General features: G+C 43.2%; 1 protein-coding gene across 2 annotated transcripts in view; it reads left to right on the plus strand.

Annotated features, from left to right (window-relative positions):
- The window catches only part of LOC124556551 (protein phosphatase 1H), a 174,008-nt gene that overhangs the window by 12,342 nt on the left and 137,715 nt on the right, over window positions 1-23,951 (plus strand). For both annotated transcript variants that reach the window (XM_047130509.1, XM_047130510.1), the window contains exon 2: window positions 21,313-21,526. In XM_047130509.1, coding sequence (XP_046986465.1) covers window positions 21,313-21,526 — 214 coding nt within the window. The remainder of the gene's footprint in view (window positions 1-21,312; window positions 21,527-23,951) is intronic.

A 23,951-nucleotide genomic window follows, 5' to 3' on the forward strand; every position in this document is an offset into this window, starting at 1 on the left:
ACATCTTGGGGTACAGACTGTGTTACTCTCATCCATATTTACTGAGCCATGGTTTTGACCTGATTGAACTATGGCTGCCAGGTTTATGGCTCGGTTCCTCCTTCAGCTTTGAAACTTCTTGACCCAGTCCACCTTTGTGGTGTGTGTCTGGCCACTGGTGCCTTTCAAACGAATCCTGTAGGCAGTCTCCTGCCAAATCAGGCATCTTCCCTCTTCATATACAATGGTATCAGCTCTTGGTATCCTATATAATAGCCATTCGACAGTTCCTTGATCATCCCATGTATTATGTTCTTTTTGTGTGTGAGGGATGTCACCCTCCTGAAACCTGCCCTCATGTAAGATTACTCCCCATGTTTTCTCATGCACTCCACCTTTTATGCCGCCTAGGCCACAGATTATGACCAGTCTCTTCCAAGGTCCTAAAGTCTTGGTTGTCCCCATGACCTTTCAGCATCTGTTATGTCAAGTCCTTCAAGAGTTCCAGGATGCTATCATCTTTTACACCAATGACTCTAAAACTGTGAATCAGATGGGATATGCTTTTACATCTCCTGCTGGTATGGAACACCATTTGCTATCAGGAACATGTCGTGTTTTGGCAGAACTGACAGGCTGTAACAGAGCCCTCCATTTTATTAAATGGGCCTCCCTGGAATGTGTTCTGACTCAATCAGCAGTCTCCAGGTTATTGACCAATGCTATTTTTGCCACCCTTTGGGCTCCGCTATTGAAGACTTTCTCACATACCTCCATTGTGCTACATGCTCAGTTGTCTTTCTCTGGCTCCCAAGTCATGTATGTATTCCAGGCAATGAATTGACCGATTTTGTGGCTAGAGGAGTACTTACTCACTCCCTGTTTGGTTTGCTTATCCCAGGTGCGGATTTGCAGGTTCACATGAGATCTCTGCTCGCTTGGAAATGGAACATCATCTGGTGGGGTACAGCCTCATCTAATAAACTCTGCACGGTCAAGGAGACTTCTGCAGCATGTCGGTCTTCCTTCTGCTTGTCCCAGAATGAATCCCTACTCCTATGTTATCCCTACATTGTTCATACCAATTTAACCATGGTTTTATTTTGTGTAACAAGCCACCACACATTGTGGTTGTGAGGGTTACAGACAATAGAGCATATCTTGGTGAAATACCCTCTCCTTTTGGCCCTCTGTGCTAAGTATGGACTTGTGGACTCATTGCCTCTAATATTGATGTACACTTCAAGATGGTTGACCAGGTTCTCAATTTTCTCTGTGAAAGTGGTTTTTATTCTCAGTGATAAGGTTTTAATGTACCTCCAGAGCAGGGGTAGCATGGTTGGGACGAGGTGTCTGCTGCTGCGTGCTGGGTGGAGGGGGGGCGGAGGGGAGGGTGATTCCCAACTTTACCTTCTTGACCAGGCTAGTCTTTCATCCCTCTTTTACTTTGTACTAATTGCTTTTAGATTCAGTTTTCCCTCTTTCTGCTGCATCCAATTTTTTATTCTAGGGGTCACACTCTGTTGAATAGTGAGTGCGCTTGACTGTAATGGATCAGGGGTGGAATTTTTCCTGGCACATGTAGAGCCCCGGTGAGCCCAGGTGCTGACTGCCTTATTGTGTCCATTTTGCTTTTATTATTGACAGTACCAAAGATATCTATTACAGTTTTAGCCTTATGTGTTTTCCTGTTATGAATCTCCCAACTAGATCAGAAAACATTCTCAGTGAACGTCTTTACTTTACTTCTGGATGCACCACTCATGAATCAACAGAGTGATAACATTGTCGTTTTGTCTCCCCCCCCCCATTCAACCAACAAACCAGTGATTAATAATTTATGTAAATAATCTCGTTGATTGTGTGAAATGTGTTGGCAGTGTTTTCTGAGAAACTAACACTTGTTCTTATCATACATAAATATAACATATTGCTCATAAAGATACATTAGTGTTTGATTGCATGATTAGCACTAAGTTTCTGGAAACAGTTCTGAGCAGAAAATATGTTCAAGTATGTGTCAGAAATATTTATTAGTGGAACAGCCATATAAAACTAGTTCTAGGAATAGCAAATGTCAGACTGAGTTTCATTGGAAAAACTCCAAGGAAATATAATTCCCCCATGAAAGAGGTTTTCATTGGCTCTCCTCAATAACCTGTGTCAATAACTGGGGGTAGTGGAGGGGTGTCAGCTGCTAGACAAAAGGCATGCAGAAGTTAGGAATCCTATGCATTATCAAGTACGAGATAAGATTTCTGCTGTCTCAATAAAAAAATAAAAAATAATAAAAAATAAATAAAAAATAAAATAAAGAATGGGCAAATTAGCAATCTCTGATATTAGTCACTGACTTTGGTTTATAGAAGTTATAAAATCACAAATAGAGCAATACTTGAAAATTGATCAAAAAAATTAAAATACTAGAGAAAAGGAATATGAGAATATATCAAATGATTTGTATTAGTGCTAAATGTATGAGGGGTGAGGGGTGAAAACAAGAAGAAATAACTTTTCAGCCACAAAATGTAACAGGCCTGTGTTGTATGATCAGTAGATATGGCAGAAAAAATATACATGACCCTAGGAAAAGAAGCCAGTTACACTATTAGTGGAGGTAGTGATGTTGTTGTTGTTGTTGTGGTCATCAGTCCTGCGACTGGTTTGATGCAGCTCTCCATGCTACTCTATCCTGTGCAAGGTTCTTCATCTCCCAGTACCTACTGCAGCCTACATCCTTCTGAATCTGCTTAGTGTATTCATCTCTTTATCTCCCTCTACGATTTTTACCCTCCACACTGCCCTCCAGTACTAAACTGGTGATCGCTTGATGCCTCAGAACATGTCCTACCAACCGATCCCTTCTTCTAGTCAAGTTGTGCCACAAACTCTTCTTCTCCCCAATTCTATTCAATACCTCCTCATTAGTAATGTGATCTACCCATCTGATCTTCACCATTCTTCTGTAGCACCACCTTTCGAAAGCTTCTATTCTCTTCTTGTCTAAACTATTTATCGTCCACGTTTCACTTTCATACATGGCTACACTCCATACAAATACTTTAAGAAACGAATTCCTGACATTTAAATCTATACTCGATGTTAACAAATTTTTCTTCTTCAGAAACGCTTTCCTTGCCATTGCCAGTCTACTTTTTATATCCTCTCTACTTCGACCATCATCAATTATTTTGCTCCCCATATAGCAAAACTCCTTTACTATTTTAAATGTCTCATTTCCTAATCTAATTCCCTCGGCATCACCCGACTTAATTCGACTACATTCCATTATCCTCGTTTTGCTTTTGTTGATGTTCATCTTATATCCTCCTTTCAAGACACAGTCCATTCCGTTCAACTGCTCTTCCAAGAGAGCATAAGGGACCAATTCACAGGAATGGGGGAAAAAAATACAGAAGAAGATGAATGGGTAGCTTTGACGGATGAAATAGTGAAGGCAGCAGAGGATCAAATAGGTAAAAAGATGTGGGCTAGTAGAAATCATTGGGTAACACAAGAGATACTGAATTTAATTGATGAAAGGAGAAAATATAAAAATGCAGTAAATGAAGCAGGCAAAAAGGAATACAAACGTCTCAAAAATGAGATCGACAGGAAGTGCAAAATGGCTAAGCAGGGATGGCTGGAGGACAAATGTAAGGATGTAGAGGCTTATCTCACTAGGGGTAAGATAGATACTGCCTACAGGAAAATTAGAGAGACTTTTGGAGAAAAGAGAACCACTTGTATGAATATCAAGAGCTCAGATGGAAACCCAGTTCTGAGCAAAGAAGGGAAAGCACAAAGGTGGAAGGAGTATATAGAGGATCTATACAAGGGGGATTTACTTGACGACAATATTATGGAAATGGAAGAGGATGTAGATGAAGATGAAATGGGATATATGATACTGCGTGAAGAGTTTGACAGAGCATTGAAAGACCTGAGTCGAAACAAGCCCCCTGGAGTAGACTACATTCCATTAGCACTACTGACAGCCTTGGGAGAGCCAGTCCTGACAAAAGTCTACCATCTGGTGAGCAAAATGTATGAGACAGGCGAAATACCCTCAGACTTCAAGAAGAATATAATAATTCCAATCCCAAAACAAACCGTTGTTGACAGATGTGAAAATTACCGAACTATCAGTTTAATAAGTCACAGCTGCAAAATACTAACGCGAATTCTTTACATACGAATGGGAAAACTGGTAGAAGCCGACCTCGGGGAAGATCAGTTTGGATTCCATAGAAATGTTGGAACACGTGAGGCAATACTTGATCCTACGACTTACCTTAGAAGAAAGATTAAGGAAAGGAAAACCTATGTTTGTACCATTTGTAGACTTAGAGAAAGCTTTTGACAATGTTGATTGCAATACTCTCTTTCAAATTCTGAAGGTGGCAGGGGTAAAATACAGGGAGCGAAAGGCTATTTACAATTTGTACAGAAACCAGATGGCACTTATAAGAGTCGAGGGGCATGAAAGAGAAGCAGTGGTTGGGAAAGGAGTGAGACAGGGTTGTAGCCTCTCCCCGATGTTATTCAATCTGTATATTGAGCAAGCAATAAAGGAAACAAAAGAAAAGTTCGGAGTAGGTATTAAATTTCATGGAGAAGAAATAAAAACTTTGAGGTTCGCTGATGACATTGTAATTCTGTCAGAGACAGCAAGGGACTTGGAAGAGCAGTTGAACGGAATGGACAGTGTCTTGAAAGGAGGATATAAGATGAACATCAACAAAAGCAAAACAAGAATAATGTAATGTAGTCGAATTAAGTCGAGTGATGCTGAGGGAATTAGATTAGGAAATGAGACACTTAAAGTAGTAAAGGAGTTTTGCTATTTGGGGAGCAAAATAACTGTTGATGGTCGAAGTAGAGAGGATATAAAATGTGGACTGGCAATGGCAAGGACAGCGTTTCTGAAGAAGAGAAATTTGTTAACATCGAGTATAGATTGAAATGTCAGGAATTCGTTTCTTAAAGTATTTGTATGGAGTGTAGCCATGTATGGAAGTGAAACGTGGACGATAAATAGTTTAGACAAGTAGAGAATAGAAGCTTTCGAAATGTGGTGCTACAGAAAAATGCTGAAGATTAGATGGGTAGATCACATAACTAATGAGGGGGTATTGAATAGAACTGGAGAGAAGAGAAATTTGTGGCACAACTTGACTAGAAGGAGGGATCGGTTGGTGGGACATGTTCTGAGGCATCAAGGGATCACCAATTTAATATTAGAGGGCAGTGTGGAGAGTAAAAATCGTAGAGGGAGACGAAGAGATGAATGCACTAAGCAGATTCAGAAGGATGTAGGCTGCAGTAGGTACTGGGAGATGAAGAACCTTGCACAGGATAGAGTAGCATGGAGAGCTGCATCAAAGCAGTCTCTGGACTGAAGACCACAACAACAACAAGCTGTTTGTAGCAGCTCACTCGTACTCCTATTTTTTTTATTCATTATTAAACCTACTCCTGCATTACCCCTATTTGATTTTGTATTTATAACCCTGTATTCACGTGACCAAAAGTCTTGTTCCTCCTGCCACCGAACTTCACTTATTCCCACTATATCTAACTTTAACCTAGCCATTTCCCTTTTTAAATTTTCTAACCTACCTGCCCGATTACTGAATCTGACATTCCACGCTCCGATCCGTAGAATGCCAGTTTTCTTTCTCCTGATAAAAACATCCTCTTCAGTAGTCCCCACCCGGAGATCCAAATGGGGGACTATTTTGCTTCTGGAATATTTTACCCAAGAGGATGCCATCATCATTTAATCATACAGTAAAGCTGCTTGCCCTCGGGAACAATTTCGGCTGTGGTTTCCCCTTGCCTTCAGCCGTTCGCAGTACCAGAACAGCAAGGCCGTTTTGGTTAGTGTTACAAGACCAGATCAGTCATTCATCCAGACCGTTGCCCCTGCAACTACTGAAAAGGCTGCTGCCCCTCTTCAGGAACCACATGTTTGTCTGGCCTCTCAACAGATACCCCTCCGTTGTGGTTGCACCTACGATACGGCTATCTGTATCATTGAGGCACGCAAGCCTCCCCACCAAGTGGCAAGGTCCATGGTTTGTTTTTTTTGGGGGGGGGGGGGGGGGTGTCTGAAACTTCAAAGGATGGAAATTTGTAACACTGGTTGAAATATGTTTAACAATGTGAGACTATGATATCAAAGGATATTAGGAGATGAAGGGGCACACAACATTTAAGTTGGAACATCAATGATGAACAAGAAAAGCCCAGTTCATTTTTACATATACTCCATCACTGTGGGTTATCCAACATCAGCTTGGGAAAATTAAAGTTGTAAAAGTTACAAAAGAGACAAGACTCTTCAAAATTGATCTACAACTTTCTCCAAAAGCAAAATAAGACAAACAGTTAAGAAACAGCCCATTTCAGAAAGTAATTTAATTATTTGGTTATGAATAGTCCAGACTTCTTTGAGACTGTTTATGTAGTGAATGGGATCAGTGACTATGTCGCAATTGTAAAAATGCCTGGCAAGGGACAAGGAGCTGTGTAAAGAAGCAAGAAAAACCTCCATATTCAGTAAGCTGGATACACAGACGATCTTGCCATATCTCAACTAGAACAAGAGTTAGAAATGTGAAGTTTTCACATTGAACTTGCAGAGATACTATAGCAACAGATCGTACAATTAGTCAGTCACACAAAGCATATAGTGCACATAATATATAATCTCTCACTAATTACAAGGGTGTGTTGAAAAATAATTCTTCCAAATTTTTTGTGTGAAACCTCTTAAAGCTTTTTAAATAAAACGAATTTATAAATATTATACACCTTTATTCTTCATGTCTGTATACTTATTTCTCAAAATAGTCACCCTAGTGACAAACAGATTTCTCCCAACGAGAGACAGTTTGTTGTTACTGTCACAGTAGAATGTTTGACTTCATTGATGGACCCACAACCTTGCCTTTGCTTGCAGTGTTTCATCACTATAAAAATGAAATCCTCGGAGGTGTTCTTAAGTTTTGGAAACAGATGAAAATGGGATGGGGCCAAGTTGTGATTGCATGGAGGATGATCGATGACAGTGAACCGAAGGCGTCAGATTGTTGCAGATGTCACAGAGCTCGTGTGGTGTGGCATTGTCATGCTGAAGGAGGGGGACGTTCCATGTTTGGACAAACTCTTCAAATTTGAATCTCAATTACGGCGCCCTGTTTCTCATCTACGGTTGTCGTTATGTTACACGACTCCATGTGACACACTACAGTTCGGAGCTGTATTGTAGCAGAGGGCTGCAGATGTGTAGACATGAAGAATAAAGATGTAGAATGTTAGTAATGTTTGTTTTATTTAAAAAGCTTTAAGAGTTTTCACATAAAAAGTTTGAAAGCATTACTTTTCAGCATGCCCTCGTAAAACAGTATGTTGGGTGTGATAAAATATTATGTAAGAAGCCTGTGAAGGGTAAATTGCAAAGTCCTCTCAGAGAATACATACCCTAAGACATTTTAATAGTATTTTGAGGATGTCTGTAGCACATTGTCCAGATCGGCAAGGTTGGTGACCTATGGATGAAAATCCACTGATGAGCCAAAACATTAGCATCCTCTAAGTCTTGTAAATAACTGTTTAGGCGTTAAGTACTTTTACATCAGCTTCACGATACACACACTGATGGACCAGAACTTAATGACCACTGCCCACCATGAGGTTGAATGCTACCTGGTGACTTTGTGGGAACATGCTGTGGTAAGCAGCATATGTAAGTTGAGTAGCGATGAATCCGGAATTGTTCAATTAACAATAGGGGCTGTAAACGTGGAAAAGCTCTGACTTGTGTGACTTTGACAAAGGCCAAAGGTTGCGAACGAGCACCTCAGAAGGGACAAATCTAGTCACCAGATTATGTGTTACTGTCCTGAGCATGTATGGCATGTGGTTGAAAGATTTTGAAATGACAAGTAGACGGAAAGGTGTCGGACGTCCATGCCTCATCAAAGAATGTGGTGCTTGGAGACTTGGCCACTGTGTAAAACAGGCTAGATGCCAGATGATCTGTGTCTGATCTGATGATAAAGTATAGTGCATCTGCATGCACAGATGTTTCAGAGTGCACAATTCAGTGCACATTCTTGAATACAGAACTCTGCAGCAGATGAGATGTGTTCCCATGTTGGCCCAGTGTCAACAATTTTGATGCATTGGACACAGGATCATCAAGAATGATCCTTGGATCAATGTAAATATGTCACCTGGTCAGGTGAGTCATGTTTGTTGTTACACTATGTCAGTGGCTGTTTCCTGATGCCTTCATGACAGCAAATGGCTGCACAAAACATCCATGCCACCATGGACATAGGCTAGTGGATGCAATAGGCTATTTGGGATATTCACCTAGGCCTCGATGGGACTTGTGCTAGTAATCGAAGGCATCATGACAGCTGTTGACTTCATGGATATTATTGTGAGCCTCCTGCGGCCCTTCATGCTTGATTTCTTCCGTGATGACAATGGCATCTTACTGCAGGGTAACTACTCATGTCACAATGCCAGAATCATGCTACAGTGGGTTGAGAGCATCATGATAATGAACTCATGTTGATGTCTGGGTCACCAAATTCACCTTATGTGAAGACGATGGTACACACACAAGACACCGTTGGGCACTGGCTCTGCACCCACTGATCAGTGCCATGCAGAGCAAGATGAAGCAAAGAAGGTGGCGTATTTGCCCTATGCTGGTTTTGTTTCTGCCAGAAATAGCAGGATCCTCCGTAAACACAATATCAGGTGTGTTTTCTGTCTACTCAGCAAGATCGGGGGCTGGTGGGAAATGTTAAGGACGACCTGGGTTTACGTAAACCAGGGATTTATAATATATCTTGCGAATGTGGTATGTCCTACATTGACCAGATGACAAGAACAGTAGATATCAGGTGCAAGGAACATCAGAGGCACACCCGATTAAGACAGGCAGCAAAATCAGCCACTGCTGAACACTGTCTAGAGCTAGGTCATGCAATGAATTATGAAGAAACCAAGTTTCTAGCACAGACGCCCATGTTTTGGGACATTATTATTAGGGAGTCAATAGAAATAAAAGTGACCGATAATCTCATGAACCATGACACGGGGTACCAGCTAAGTAGAGCCTGAGATCCTGCTCTGGAATTGTTGAAGAAGCAACGGGGACAGGTGCAGCACTCCACAAACAGAAGAACTCAAGGCGTGGACATGGAGAACGATCCCCATACAGAGATCCAGGCACACCAGACTGAAGATGGAATGGCCAGGGTCGGGTCTGATGGGCGCGGAATGCAGAGGGAACATCTAGAATCTCAGTGGACCGAAAATGGAATGGCAATGCTCCATCAGATCACAGTGAGCGGGAGAGGACCACAGGGGGAATGCCTGGTACCACATATGGGATTCCTAACGCACCAGACCGAAGGTGGAACACCCAGAAGTATGTCTGGCGGGCACGAACTGCAAAGAGAACACCCAGGACTGCAGCGGACAGAAATGGGAATGGCAATGCTTCAGAAGATCACAGTGAGTCAGTGCGGACCCCAGAGGGAGCACCTGGTGAAGGGGGAAGGCCACAGGCATAAATACTGGACCAGGTCCACTCGAGGAGTAGTCTCAGGTCCCACCTGATGAAGGTAACAAGCTACGTTACCGAAATATCGTGCAAGTATGATGCTGATATCTGGCAGAGCACCTGACAACCCAAGATGTCATTAGATTGCTGGGAAAGCCTAAAGAATTACATCCTCATTGTGGTTTGAATCTTCCACAAATAAGAGTGGGAAATCATTTTATGTCTAAAAGGTTTAGTGAGGTTTCTGACATGTATTCTCTGTAATAAACATACCTAGTGGCACACTAGAGAGATCTGAAGATATGACCTCTCATAGAATGCAGCGTTTTAAAACGTTCTGTCGCAGACACGGTGAGCATAATGAACATACCTGTTCCATTTTTATGGACTCTGTGTGTGATCCTGACTTGATATTACTTGATGAATGGGAGTTCTAGGTTATCTCATCAGAAAACATTTCTTTCTGTCTCCCAAGGGAGAATTGGGCATTTTAGTACCACTGTTGTCCATATCCCGTACAGAAACAAAGTCTTCATCTTTGTGGAACCTATTGACAATGTTTGTTACAGAACATCACGCCCTCTTTTTTTTTTTTTTTTTTTTTTTTTTTCTTCCCCCCCCCCCCCCCCCCCCCCCCCTCTCTTAACACTGCTTGAGGACATGTTTACAATATAAAAACCATTCCTACCCTTTATATTCATTGAATGGATGCTACTGTTCCTTTTAATCAAGTTCATTTTGTCGAACACAAATCTCATAAAGTAAGTGTGTTGTGTCAGTCTTAAGAATCCCCAGTATATGCCACTTATAGCTCACTTCCAGAATAAAAGTATTCTTGAGCATGAATTAAGTTGTTCTAAAATGTTATGAAAATGTGTTAAGGAAAAAAAAAGATCACTGTGTCGTTGGTGCTATTTTTGGACAACATTCTAATTGTAAAAGCAACTTCAGACAGCTTCTGCAGGATGTTATGAATGTGTGCCTTCCATGATCAGTTCTGATTAATTTTCATTTCCAGATATTGGGTGTCTTCTGCTTCACTAATTGTGTTGCCATTAAGGAAGAGATTGTCAGGGTAAAAAGTATTGTCCCTGGAAGACTAGATTTTTTTTTAATTGCACTTGAGATTTAGCATATTAGCTGTGAATCATGAGTTGCTTCCCTCCAGAATATTATTCAGTTCCTGAGCTGAATATATAACAAACAATCTGATTTTTTTTTAAAAATCTATAGAGTTATCAGCCACAGTTTAAGAAGGGTTATTAATGTATTATGGGAAAAGAAGCAGCCATCCTATGGAATTTCTATGGAATACTGAGGTACACCCCACGTTGCAGTACTGCGGTGTGGCAGTTTAAAGAAATCTTCTGATTGATTCTGCCTGGGTAATACTGAAAGCAACTGAATGCATTACTTCCAGAGAGTTAAGATTTGTATATCAGTTACTGTGGTCTACACAACCACATGCCTCCCCTGCGGGTCCGGGGTAAGAATAGGCCTGAGGTATTCCTGCCTGTCGTAAGAGGCGACTGAAAGGAGTTTCAACCATTTTGGCCTTCAGTGTGATGGTCCCCATTGGGGTTTGATCTCCATTTTTCAAAATTTTACAGAAGTACGAGCCTTTTGGGGAAGGACGCCTTACGTGGTGTATCACTGGTCCTCAGTGCACTAAGACCTTGGCACTCATCATCGTAACGGCGTCGTAACTGCACCCACTGTTCATCAATTTGGGCCTAAACACTTGATGGGTTGCACAAGTTACGCCCATAGTGCGTCCCCATCTGCACCTACGATCATGATGGACTTTCCATGGCACCCGAAATCCAGCATGGTAGCCAGCCTGTTGTGGTGGGGTCGTCATGTACCCTCTAGGTTATAGCCCCCTGACAACACAGGGATCATACTGGCGATACCTGAGCTGCACCCTCCCCACGTAAGCCAAGGAGTAGATGCCCATCTACCTGGTGGGGCATCAGGACTCCCGGCATCGGTCATCCTGCCTGGTGGCCCTTGCTGAGGCTGGGTGGCAGCCATGGGGAGAGCCCCTGGTCGGAGTGGGTGGTATTGGGGCGGACGTTTCGCAAATGAAATGTCAACATGCATGACGTCGCTCTGCGGCCGCACCTTCTAAAAGGAAAGGTTCTGTCTCTGTCTCTGGTTCTGGTACTTCTGCCTTTCCCCTCTTAGCCACTCCCTGGGAGGAAGGACAGGCCCGCCGGCTTGGGGCGAAATACTTCCCCCGCTATTTAGTCTGTTCTCGGACCGATGGGGGGGACGTTCGCCACCTCCGAGCCCATGTTCTTTGTACAGCATATCGAGGATATATTCGGAGAAATCGAGGCTCTTAGTAAAATGCGTGAATGCCCACACCTACTACAGTAGTACAAGTTTATATGCCAACTAGCTCTGCAGATGACGAAGAAATTGAAGAAATGTATGATGAAATAAAAGAAATTATTCAGATAGTGAAGGGAGACGAAAATTTAATAGTCATGGGTGACTGGAATTCGGTAGTAGGAAAAGGGAGAGAAGGAAACGTAGTAGGTGAATGAAAGAGGAAGCCGTCTGGTAGAATTTTGCACAGAGCACAACTTAATCATAGATAACACTTGGTTCAAGAATCATAAAAGAAGGTTGTATACATGGAAGAAGCCTGGAAATACTAAAAGGTATCAGATAGATTATATAATGGTAAGACACGGATTTAGGAACCAGGTTTTAAATTGTAAGACATTTCCAGGGGCAGATGTGGACTCTGGCCACAATCTATTGGTTATGAACTGTAGATTAAAACTGAAGAAACTGCAAAAAAGTGGGAATTTAAGGAGATGGGACCTGGATAAACTGACTAAAGCAGAGGTTGTACAGAATTTCAGGGAGAGCATAAGGGAACAATTCACAGGAATGAGGGAAATAAATACAGTAGAAGAAGAATGGGTAGCTTTGAGGGATGAAGTAGTGAAGGCAGCAGAGGATCAAGTAGGTAAAAAGACGAGGGCTAGTAGAAATCATTGGGTAACACAAGAGATACTGAATTTAATTGATGAAAGGAGAAAATATAAAAATGCAGTAAATGAAGCAGGCAAAAAGGAATACAAACGTCTCAAAAATGAGATCGACAGGAAGTGCAAAATGGCTAAGCAGGGATAGCTAGAGGACAAATTTAAGGATGTAGAGGCTTATCTCACTAGGGGTAAGATAGATACTGCCTACAGGAAAATTAGAGAGACCTTTGGAGAAAAGAGAACCACTTGTATGAGTATCAAGAGCTCAGATGGAAACCCAGTTCTAAGCAAAGAAGGGAAAGCAGAAAGGTGGAAGGAGTATATAGAGGGTCTATACAAGAGTGATGTACTTGAGGACAATATTATGGAAATGGAAGAGGATGTAGATGAAGATGAAATGGGAGATATGATACTGCGTGAAGAGTTTGACAGAGCACTGAAAGACGTAAGTCGAAACAAGGCCCCGGGAGTGGACAACATTCCATTAGAACTACTGACAGCCTTGGGAGAGCCAGTCCTGACAAAAGTCTACCATCTGGTGAGCTAAATGTATGAGACAGGCGAAATACCCTCAGACTTCAAGAAGAATGTAATAATTCCAATCCCAAAACAAACCGGTGTTGACAGATGTGAAAATTATCGAACTATCAGTTTAATAAGTCACAGCTGCAAAATACTAACACGAATTCTTTACATACGAATGGGAAAACTGGTAGAAGCCGACCTCGGGGAAGATCAGTTTGGATTCCATAGAAATGTTGGAACACGTGAGGAAATACTGACCCTACGCCTTACCTTAGAAGAAAGATTAAGGAAAGGAAAACCTATGTTTCCACCATTTGTAGACTTAGAGAAAGCTTTTGACAATGTTGATTGCAATACTCTCTTTCAAATTCTGAAGGTGGCAGGGGTAAAATACAGGGAGCGAAAGGCTATTTATAATTTGTACTGAAACCAGATTGCAGTTATAAGAGTCGAGGGTCATGAAAGGGAAGCTGTGGTTGGGAAGCGAGTGAGACAGGGTTGTAGCCTCTCCCCGATGTTGTTCAATCTGTATATTGAGCAAGCAGTGAAGGAAACAAAAGAAAAATTCGGAGTAGGTATTAAAATCCACGGAGAAGAAATAAAAACTTTGAGGTTCGCCGATGACATTGTAATTCTGTCAGAGACAGCAAAGGACTTGGAAGAGCAGTTGAACGAAATGGATAGTGTCTTGAATGGAGGATATAAGATGAAAATCAACAAAAGCAAAACGAAGATAATGTAGTGTAGTCGAATTAAGTCGGGTGATGTTGAGGGCATTAGATTAGGAAATGAGACACTTAAAGTAGTAAATGAGTATTGCTATTTGGAGAGCAAAATAACCGATGATGGTCGAAGTAGAGAGGATATAAAATGCAGACTGGCAATGGCAAGGAAAGCATTTCTGAAGAAGAGAAATTTGTTAACATCGAGTATAGATTTAAGTGTCAGGAAGTCATTTCTGAAAGTATTTGTATGGAGTGTAGCCATGTATGGAAGTGAAACATGGACGATAAGTAGTTTAGATAAGAAGAGAATAGAAGCTTTCGAAATGTCGTGCTACCGAAGAATGCTGAAGATTAGATGGGTAGATCACATAACTAATGAGGAGGTGTTGAATAGGATTGGGGAGAAGAAAAGTTTGTGGCACAACTTGACTAGAAGAAGGGATCGGTTGGTAGGACATGTTCTGAGGCATCAAGGGATCACCAAATTAGTATTGGAGGGCAGCATGGAGAGTAAAAATCGTAGAGGGAGACGAAGAGATGAATACACCAAGCAGATTCAGAAGGATGTAGGTTGCAGTAGGTTCTGGGAGATGAAGAAGCTTGCACAGGATAGAGTAGCATGGAGAGCTGCATCAAACCAGTCTCAGGACTGAAGACCACAACAACAACAACAACAGTAAAATGCGTTCGGGGTCCATTCTCATAAAGACTACCTACGCTACACAGTCGGCGGTGCTCCAGGCATGCGACTGACTAGGGGACGTCCCAGTGTCCATTGTCCCACATCTGGCGCTCAATAGGACCTAGGGGATTATTTTCCATTGGGACCTCCTGCTGCAATCTGATGAGGAGCTCAGGGCCAACATGGAGCACCATGGCGTACATTTCGTCCGGCGAGTCCAGTGCGGCCCCAAAGATCGTTGCGTCGACACTGGGGCCTTTATCCTCGCCTTCGAGGGGGATATTCTCCCGGAGAAGGTAAAGGTGATGTGCTACCGGTGCGACGTGCGACTGTACGTCCCGCCTCCTATGCGATGCTTTCAATGTTTGCGCTTCAGGCACATGTCGGCATGGTGTGAAGCTGAGCCCCTTTGTGGCGATTGTGGACGTCCCCTTCGTGAGGGACATACATGCGCCCCACCACCTCGGTGCGTCAATTGTTCTGGCCTCCACTCGCCTAGATCTTTCGACTGCCCTGCATATCAGAAGGAGAAGAAGATACAAGAATTGAAAACCTTGGACCGTCTGTCTTATTCTGAGGCCAGGAAGAAATATGACCGCCTCCATCCCGTGATGTTGACAAGGCCAGGAAGAAATATGACCGCCTCCATCCCGTGATGTTGACAACGTCGTTTGCTTCGGTCGTGTCCACTCCTTCCGTAGTATCCTCACCCCCATCCTGTCCCCCCTCCACCTCCTCACCCCATCCGGGGTCTATGCCTCTGCCTCCCAAATCCCTCCCTTCCAAATCCTCCTCCCTCGCGGCCACTGCCTCCTCTGCCCCAGGGGCCACCCTTCCTCCTCCTCCTCCTCTGCCTCCTGAGAAGCGATCCTCTTCTCAGGCGTCCATCGAGGAAACGTTACGGACCCCGGCTTCCGAGGTCCGGCGTTCAAAAAAGGACCCTGAGCGTGAGGACTTTCTTCGGGTCCAGCCCCCACAGCCCACCATCCCTATGACTCATCGGTCTTCCAAGAAGGCCTCAAACAAGAAGTCTTTATTCCCCTCTCCATCCCGGCGCGTTTCGTCTGATGCTCCATCCGACAGTCGCTGCTCCGGACGCTCTGCTGCCAGGCGCTCAGCTGGCCTGTCGTCGGCGGAAGATGCTGCCCCTCCTGCGCAACCCAGGAATGTGGCCGCAGCTGGCGACGACTCATTGAAACAGGATCCGCCTCCCGATGGTTGTAGCGATGTTCCCTCGAAATCTGGCCCTCCACGGCCACCGAGGTGACCAGCTCTACACCCGTTTCGTTCCCCCTCTCTCTGATTCGCGATGGCTCTGTTACTTGGGAACATAAAAGGTATTCGATCTAATTACAACTGCTCCTCCACCTGCACTGTCCGCTCGTCATTGGTCTCCAGGAAACGAAGTTGCGCCCAACTGACCGTATTGTTTTTACCCACTATACCTCCGAGCGATCTGACCTAACCCCTTTGGACGCTATTCCAGCTCATGGTGGGGTCATGTTGCTCGTTCAGGACGATGTCTATTACCATCCCATCCCATTGACCACCCCACTCCAAGCAATAGCTGTCCGTATTACTCTTTCTGTCTTTACTTTTCTGTTTGTACTGTCTACACTCCATCGTCATCCGCAGTTAGTCGGGCTGATTGCTGAGATTCCTCCGCCGTTTTTATTGTTTGGTGACTTCAATGCTCATCATCCCCTTTGGGGTTCTCCTGCATCCTGTCAGAGAGGCTCCCTCTTGGTGGATGTTTTCAACCATCTCAATGTTGTCTGCCTCAATACTGGCGCCCCGACTTTCCTCTCAGACTCTACTCATACGTACTCCCACTTGAACCTCTCGATCTGTTCTACCACTCTTGCCCGTCTGTTCGAATGGTATGTCATTTCTGACACCCATTCGAGCGACCATTTCCCCTGTGTCGTTAGTCTCCTGCACCACACCCTATCCCCATGTCCCTCGAGCTGGAACATACCGAAAGCTGACTGGGGACTTTACTCCTCCCTGGTGACCATTCCGGACCAAGAGTTTCTCAGCTGTGACAGTCAGGTCGAATACCTCACGTCTGTTACCATCAATGCTGCCGAACGTTCCATTCCTCGTACTAACTCTTCTTCACGTCGCGTTTCAGTCCCCTGGTGGAATGAGGCTTGCAGAGACACTATTTGTGCTCGACGACGTGCTTCACGCACCTTTCGCCGCCATCCTACGCTGGCAAATTGTATTAATTATAAACGACTCCGAGCGCAATGTTGTCGAGTCATCAAAGACAGCAAAAAAGCTTGTTGGGCCTCTTTCACAAGCTCCTTTAACAGTTTCTCCCTCTTCTGTCGTCTGGGGTGGCCTGCGCCGGCTGTCGGGCATTAAGGCCCACTCCACGATACCTGGCCTGACTTCAGGTAATGAGGTACTTGTGGACCCTGTGGATGTCTCCAATGCCTTCGGCCACTTTTTCGCGGAGGTCTGAAGCTCTGTCCATTACCACCCTGCCTTCCTTCCCCGAAAAGAGGCAGAAGAGGCTCGGCGACCTTCCTCCCTCTTGCTGAAGCTGGAAGATTATAATGCCCCCTTTACCATGCGGGAACTCGACCGTGCACTTGCACTGTCCCGGTCCTCTGTTCCGGGGCTAGATGCCAGTCACATTTAGATGCTGACACACCTTTCTCCGGCAGACAAATGCTTTCTTCTTCATACCTATAATCGCGTCTGGACTGAAGGTCAGGTCCCCATGCGTTGGCGTGAGGCCGTCGTTGTTCCCATACCCAAACCTGGGAAGGATAGACACCTTCCTTCTAGTTACCATCCCATTTCTCTTACAAGCTGTGTCTGTAAGGTGATGGAGCACATGGTTAACGCTCGGTTGGTTTGGATTCTTGAATCTCGGTGGCTACTTACCAACGTTCAATGCAGCTTTTGTCGACGCCGCTCCGCTGTTGACCACCTTGTGACCTTGTCGACATTCATCATGAACAACTTTTTGCGAAAGCGCCAAATGGTAGCTGTGTTCTTCGATTTGGAGAAGGCTTACAATACCTGTTGGAGAGGAGGTATCCTCCGCACTATGCGCAGGTGGGGCCTACGTGGTCGCCTGCCCCTTTTTATTGATTCATTTTTAACAGATCAAATGTTTAGGGTACGTGTGGGTTCCGTATTGTCCGACGTCTTCCTCCAGGAGAACGGAGTGCCTCAGGGCTCCGATTTGAGCGTAGCCCTTTTTGCCATTGTGATCAATCCAATTATGGATTGTATTCCACCTAACGTCTCCGGCTCTCTTTTTGTCGATGACTTCGCGATCTGCTGCAGTGCCCAGAGAACATGCCTCCTGGAGCGCTGCCTTCAGCGTTGTCTTGACGGCCTATACTCATGGAGTGTGGCTAATGGCTTCTTGTTCTCTGAAGAGAAGACGGTTTGCATCAACTTTTGGCGATATAAAGCATTCCTTTCACCATCCTTACGTTTCGGTCCCGTTGTTCTCCCATTCGTGGAGACAACGAAGTTTTTAGGGCTCACACTGGACAGGAAACTTTGTTGGTCTTCGCATATTTGGCTGCCCGTTGTACATGTTCCCGTAATGTCCTCCGTGTTCTTAGTGGTTCATCTTGGGGAGCGGATCGCACTGTCCTGCTTTGCTTATATCGGTCCATAGTCCAATCAAAGCTGGATTATGGGAGCCTCGTCTGCTCGGCCATCCCTCTTACACCGTCTCAACTCCATCCATCATCGGGGGGTTACGTCTTGCAACCGGAGCATTCTATACTAGTCCCGTCGAGAGTCTTTATGCCGAAGCTGCCGAATTACCATTGACCTACCGGCACGTCGTACTGCTTTGTCGGTATGCCTGATGGCTGTTGTCAATGCCCGACCACCCCTCTTATCAGTCCTTCTTCGACGATTGTCTCGACCATCAGTATGGGTTGTATGTGTCTGCCCTGCTGCCCCCTGGAGTCCGCTTCTGTCGCCTGCTTCGACAGTTGGATTTTGCCCTCCCTGCCACCTTCAGAGAGGGTGAGAGCCCGACACCACCTTGGCTCCAGGCCCCGGTTCACATTCATCTTGACCCCTGCACGATCCCGAAGGAGGGTACTCCGGATGCATTGTATTGCTCACGGTTTGTCGAACTTCGTGCGCGACTCCCCAGTAACACCTTTATTTACAATGATGGCTGCAAAACTGACGATGGTGTCGGCTGTGCCTTTGTCGTCGGGGATCTCACCTTTAAATACCCGCTCCTTGACCAGTGTTCCAGCTTTACGGCTGTGCTTTTTGCTCTCTATCAGGCTGTTCAGTATGTCCGCTGCCATCGCCATTCTCTGTATGTACTCTGCTCTGATTCACTCAGTGCTCTTCAGAGCCTTGGAACTCCATATCCGGTCCATCCCTTGGTGCAACGGTTCCGGCAATCCCTCCATTCTTTTGCTGATGATGGCTCTCCTGTTCGCTTTATGTGGATTCCAGGCCATGTAGGAGTGCCTGGGAATGAGGCTGCTGATGCTGCGGCCAAGGCTGCAGTCGTCCTGCCTCGGCCAGCCTCCCTTTGTGTCCCATCGTCTGACATTAGTCTGGTTGTTTGTAAGAGGTTTGTGTCATTATGGGGGGATACTTGGTCGTCACTTCAAGAAAATAAGCTCCGGGCCATAAAACTGTTCCCAACAGCTTGACAACCTCCTCCCGAACATCTCGGCGAGAGGAGGTCATTTTGGCCAGGTTGCGGATTGGGCATTGCCGGTTTAGCCACCGCTACCTGCTATCCGGTGACCCCGCCCCGCAGTGCCCTTGTGGTCATGCATTGACAGTGCACCATGTTTTATTGTCGTGTCCCCGTTTTAATCAATCTCGTGTTGTCCTGTCTCTGCCATCTATCTTACAGGAAATTTTAGCTGATGATGCTCGAGCAGCTGCTAATGTTCTTCGTTTTATTACTTTGACGGACTTGTCCAAAGACATCTAGCTCTTTTAATTATTTTATCTGACTTTCTGGTGTGTGTGTCCCCCCGCCCCCGCCCCCCTTGAGTTTTACCAGATTATATGTGCACTTACATTTGTGACTAGGCACTAATGACCTTCGTAGTTGAGTGCCCTAACACCCCCCCCCCCCCCCCAAAAAAAACAAAAAAAAAAAACCAAAAAAAAAAAAAAAACCATGGCTTTAAGTCACAAAGGATATCCAAAAGCCATCTCTTTTCTCAGTACATTAAACTATCTTGTGGAAGGAGACATATTCACTCAATTGCTAAGTTTAACTTAATGGAAACCTTTAGTCAGCACTCATATAGTTGCTTGTTATTCTCTAATACCATTACAACCATTTTACATTCCATATCTTCAACATGTCAAAGCTTTTATAAGCCACAAACTAATACACATTCCCAGTCAGTGAATCCTATAAGTAATCACACACTTTGTGTTACATTTGTTTATACATTTTCTTCACTTTAAGTGTTTAAACAGTTACATGTGCATTTTATTTTATTACAAACATTTTTCCTGCATTCACTGCCTATTGCAAATTGCCATTATTACTTACAAACTAATTTAATTTAGTGACTGAGAGAATGGAGAAGTCTGCCCTGCAGCATAAGTGTTGTGTTTGGTCAAACTGCTGGTGGTTAGCAAATTATGTGATAGCAGTTTTTTTAATGCTAAATATTATTTAATACAGCCAGTAGTCAGCACTTCACATTGTCACCACTGTGATGTATACTAAGTAAATAAATGTAATTTATTCTGAATAAGTGTATAGAAAGAAACCTTTGATGTTTGAATTCACCATTCTCAATCAATTGCTGGAAACAATCAAAGTTGTGAAGTACCTAAAAATATTTATTCAGACTGCTTTAAAGTGAAATGACCACATAAAACTAACTACAGGAATGGTAGATGTAATATATAAGAAATTATCAGCCTTGATTGCGGTAATGAAACCAACCTTTACCTAGGTTTCAGTCTAAATAATTGAGCCTTCTTCAGAAGACATACCTGAATCTACAATTTGTCTAAGAGGGCATGGTCTGGAAATAAAACTAGACCATGCCTTCTTTGACAAATTGTAGATTCAGGTATATCTTCTGAAGGAGGCTCAATTATTTCGGCTGAAACCTAGGTAAAGGTTGGTTTCATTACCGCAGTTGAGGCTGATAGTTTGTTATATATTAGATTATCATGATTGCTGTCTGGGCTGCAATGTTGAAAGTACAAAAATGGTAGATGTGATCGAGATATGTTGAAGGAATCCTAAGGAAAGTTAATTCATCCCCACAAAAGAGAACTTATAAAAATCCTCATTCAGCCACTTCTTGAGTATTACTCGTCACTTTGGGAGTGTTATTGTGTAGGATTAACTGCAAAGACAGAGAAGATTCAAAGTACTGCTGTGCATTTCGTAACAGTTGCATTTAGTCTGTGCAAAAGCATCATGGAGAAGTTTGCTGCTAAAATTTAGAGTACACATTTCAGGAAGAGTCAAGAAACACATCACTTCGTACCACTAATGTCACATGAAATGACCATGACAGTGAAATGAGAAAAAAAAAATATTGCTGGTACAGTGGCTTACTGACAGTTGTTCTAGCTGCCCATCATTCATGAATGGAGCAGGAGGAAGTGAAAATCATAATGGTACATGATGTATCATCCCTCTAGACACTAAAAGTTGGCTTGCACAGTTGAATGTAATCTATATACTTGCAGTTGAATATGTTCAAATTTTTACTCTTTCTTGACTGTTTGTACACAAATTCCCTAGTTGTAATTATCTGTGAATTATTATTAAATTGGCACGGTTTGCTCTTTTTTTTTTTTCAGAGCGGTTAATGCGGGGAAATCAACGTGGAATGAAGACCAAGCATTCCTAGAAAGACGAGAGCTGCGCAGGGCGGGAGAGTCCTCAAAAGCCTTAGGCACATCATCTATTGGAAATGAGATGTCCCTGCCCTATGTATATTTCGCGTTATTTGATGGCCATGCAGGGTTTGGAGCATCAGTAGCTGCAGCAAATCAGCTACATCATCTGTTATACGTAAGTTTTATTTTGCCGAGAGGTTAGGTGTCTGAACTTTGTTACTTATTTGTAATCTCTAAAATAATTTAGGTTTTAAAAAGTTTAAAAGTATTTGTGCTAACTGCTGATTTGTGTAAATTTTGTGTGGTACTTTTTTATTTTGTTTGATCTTGGTGGTAGTAGCTGTGAAAAAGTTTGTGATTCAGAATGAAATGACCAACTTTTCCATATAGTGGTAAAGCTGGAGAATGAAATGCAGCCTCATGACATTTTTGGTGAAATACGAGGGTTGGAACTGTAGTAGTGGCAACAATTTATTTACAGCTCGTACAAAATAGATACGTGTTTCAAAGTTTTACTGACCTTCAGAGTAGTCACCAGCATTGTGTATAACCCATTGCCAGTGATGTGGAAGTCGTAGGATGCTCTTAGCAGTGCCAGTTGTGTTGACAGTTTGAACGGCGCGTTCTGTTGACTGACAAATTTGTAGCAGTTCTGAGGTGAATGCCGTGAATTGTTTCCTTCAGTTTAGAAATTGAGTTGAACTTACGAGGGCTTAAGTCAGGGGAGTGCAGTAGGTGGTATAACACTTAGCAGCCCCATCAGTCAGACAAATCAGTAACAGCTTGCACTATACGTGCTTGAGCATTGTCCTGCAAAATGATGGGCAGGTCCTGCAGGAAGTGTCATCACTTCTGTCTCTCAGCTGCTCGTTTCTGGAACACAACCTATGACCAGCCGAGAGACAGAAGTGATGACACTTTCTGCAGGACCTGACCCTCATTTTGCAGTACAATGCTCAAGCACGTACAGTGCAAGCTGTTACTGATTTGTTTGACTAATGGGGCTGCTAAGTGCTATACCACCTACTGCACTTCCCTAACTTAAGCCCTTGTGAGTTCAACTCAATTTCTAAACTAAAGGAAACACTTTGCAGCATTCATTTCAGAACTGCTACAAATTCATCAGGCAATAGACTGCGCCGCTCGAAGTGTCAACACAACTGGCACTGCTAAGAGTATCCTATGACTTCCACATCACTGGCAATGGGTTATACACAATGCTGGTGTCTACTTTGAAGGTCAGTAAAACTTTGAAACCCATATCTATTTTGTATGAGCTGTAAATAAATAGTTGCCACTATTAAAGTTCCAATCCTTGTATTTTCTACTAGATAAAAAATAATCAGATTTTTTTTGACAACAACATAATAAAAGTGACTAGTGACTGGTTGTGATGGTATATTAATACCTAAAAGTAAATTGTTTCACTACCCCAAGATCTATTATGATAAAGTGCCATTGTTTCAAAATTTTCAGGGAATTTTCTTGCAAAATTACATGAGAAAACAAATATAATTTCTTACATAGAAATGGATTGTGTAAAAATAATGGCTGTTGTGATGCAGAAATGACAACTGGCCGCTTATTATAGTTGTAGCTTGCAGAACTGTAAGTTACTTTTTCTGTTACTTAAGGGAAAGAGGAATAAAGGTAAAAGTGTTGGAGGGTGCAAGGCTAGCCAGAATCTCAGGTCAAAATATACCAACCTATTGATACATACTAATGTTATACAGCCAAATGAGAGGGTGTAACATCAAAAGAAGTTAATTATCTAAGTCTTTAGTACTGAATATTGGTGAAGTGATTGTGATACATGAGATAACTATGAAGAAATAATTCGTCAGAGAGGGGATAATTAATGAAGACAGCTGCTAAACGAAAAACATAACATTTCAGCATATGTATTGGGTAGGGGCCGTCCGCACACTAACCTCGATGTGTTTGTTGGTAACACCTCTTGCAAACGGTCATGGGAAGTTTAGGTGGTGGAACAGCTGATTTGCATAGCCAGTCATGTAATGATATTTTTCATTTCAGTTGTGGGAAACTACTAAGTGTTTAATGAAACAACCCCCCTCAACATACTAGGTTTAGAGTGTGATCAGACTGAATTTTTGGAGAGAAACACTTCATAAGCTAGGACAAATACACACAAATATGTAATAAATAACTTAAGACTGACTTCATTTTCTTCTCTCTGTTTACTTGTGTCTAGAGTCCTCTCTGTGTGTATGGGAGGGAGGGGAAGTAAGCAAGTAAACAGAAAGTAATGGAAAATCAAACTATCAATTTCCAGGCTAACATAGACCTCCAGTTATGTTACAGATATGAGTCTTTTACCTCAACCATAATTTAACTTTAACATTTGTTGGCTTCACCAACTTGCAATCAGATTGTCACCTTTCAACCTAACCTAGACCTTGGTCTACACTACAGATCAGTCTGTCACTGCAACATAGATTATGCTAAATATTTTTTATTCCAGCCTTTGATCACAATATCAATTCCTTTGATGATGACCGGTTTCAGTCAGTAATGACCATCTTCCGATCTACAATATAAAAATATATACACCTAGTGGGAAGTCTGTCTTTCAACAC

The sequence above is a fragment of the Schistocerca americana genome, chromosome X (assembly GCF_021461395.2).
Source record: "Schistocerca americana isolate TAMUIC-IGC-003095 chromosome X, iqSchAmer2.1, whole genome shotgun sequence".
NCBI classification, from domain to species: Eukaryota; Metazoa; Arthropoda; class Insecta; order Orthoptera; family Acrididae; genus Schistocerca; species Schistocerca americana.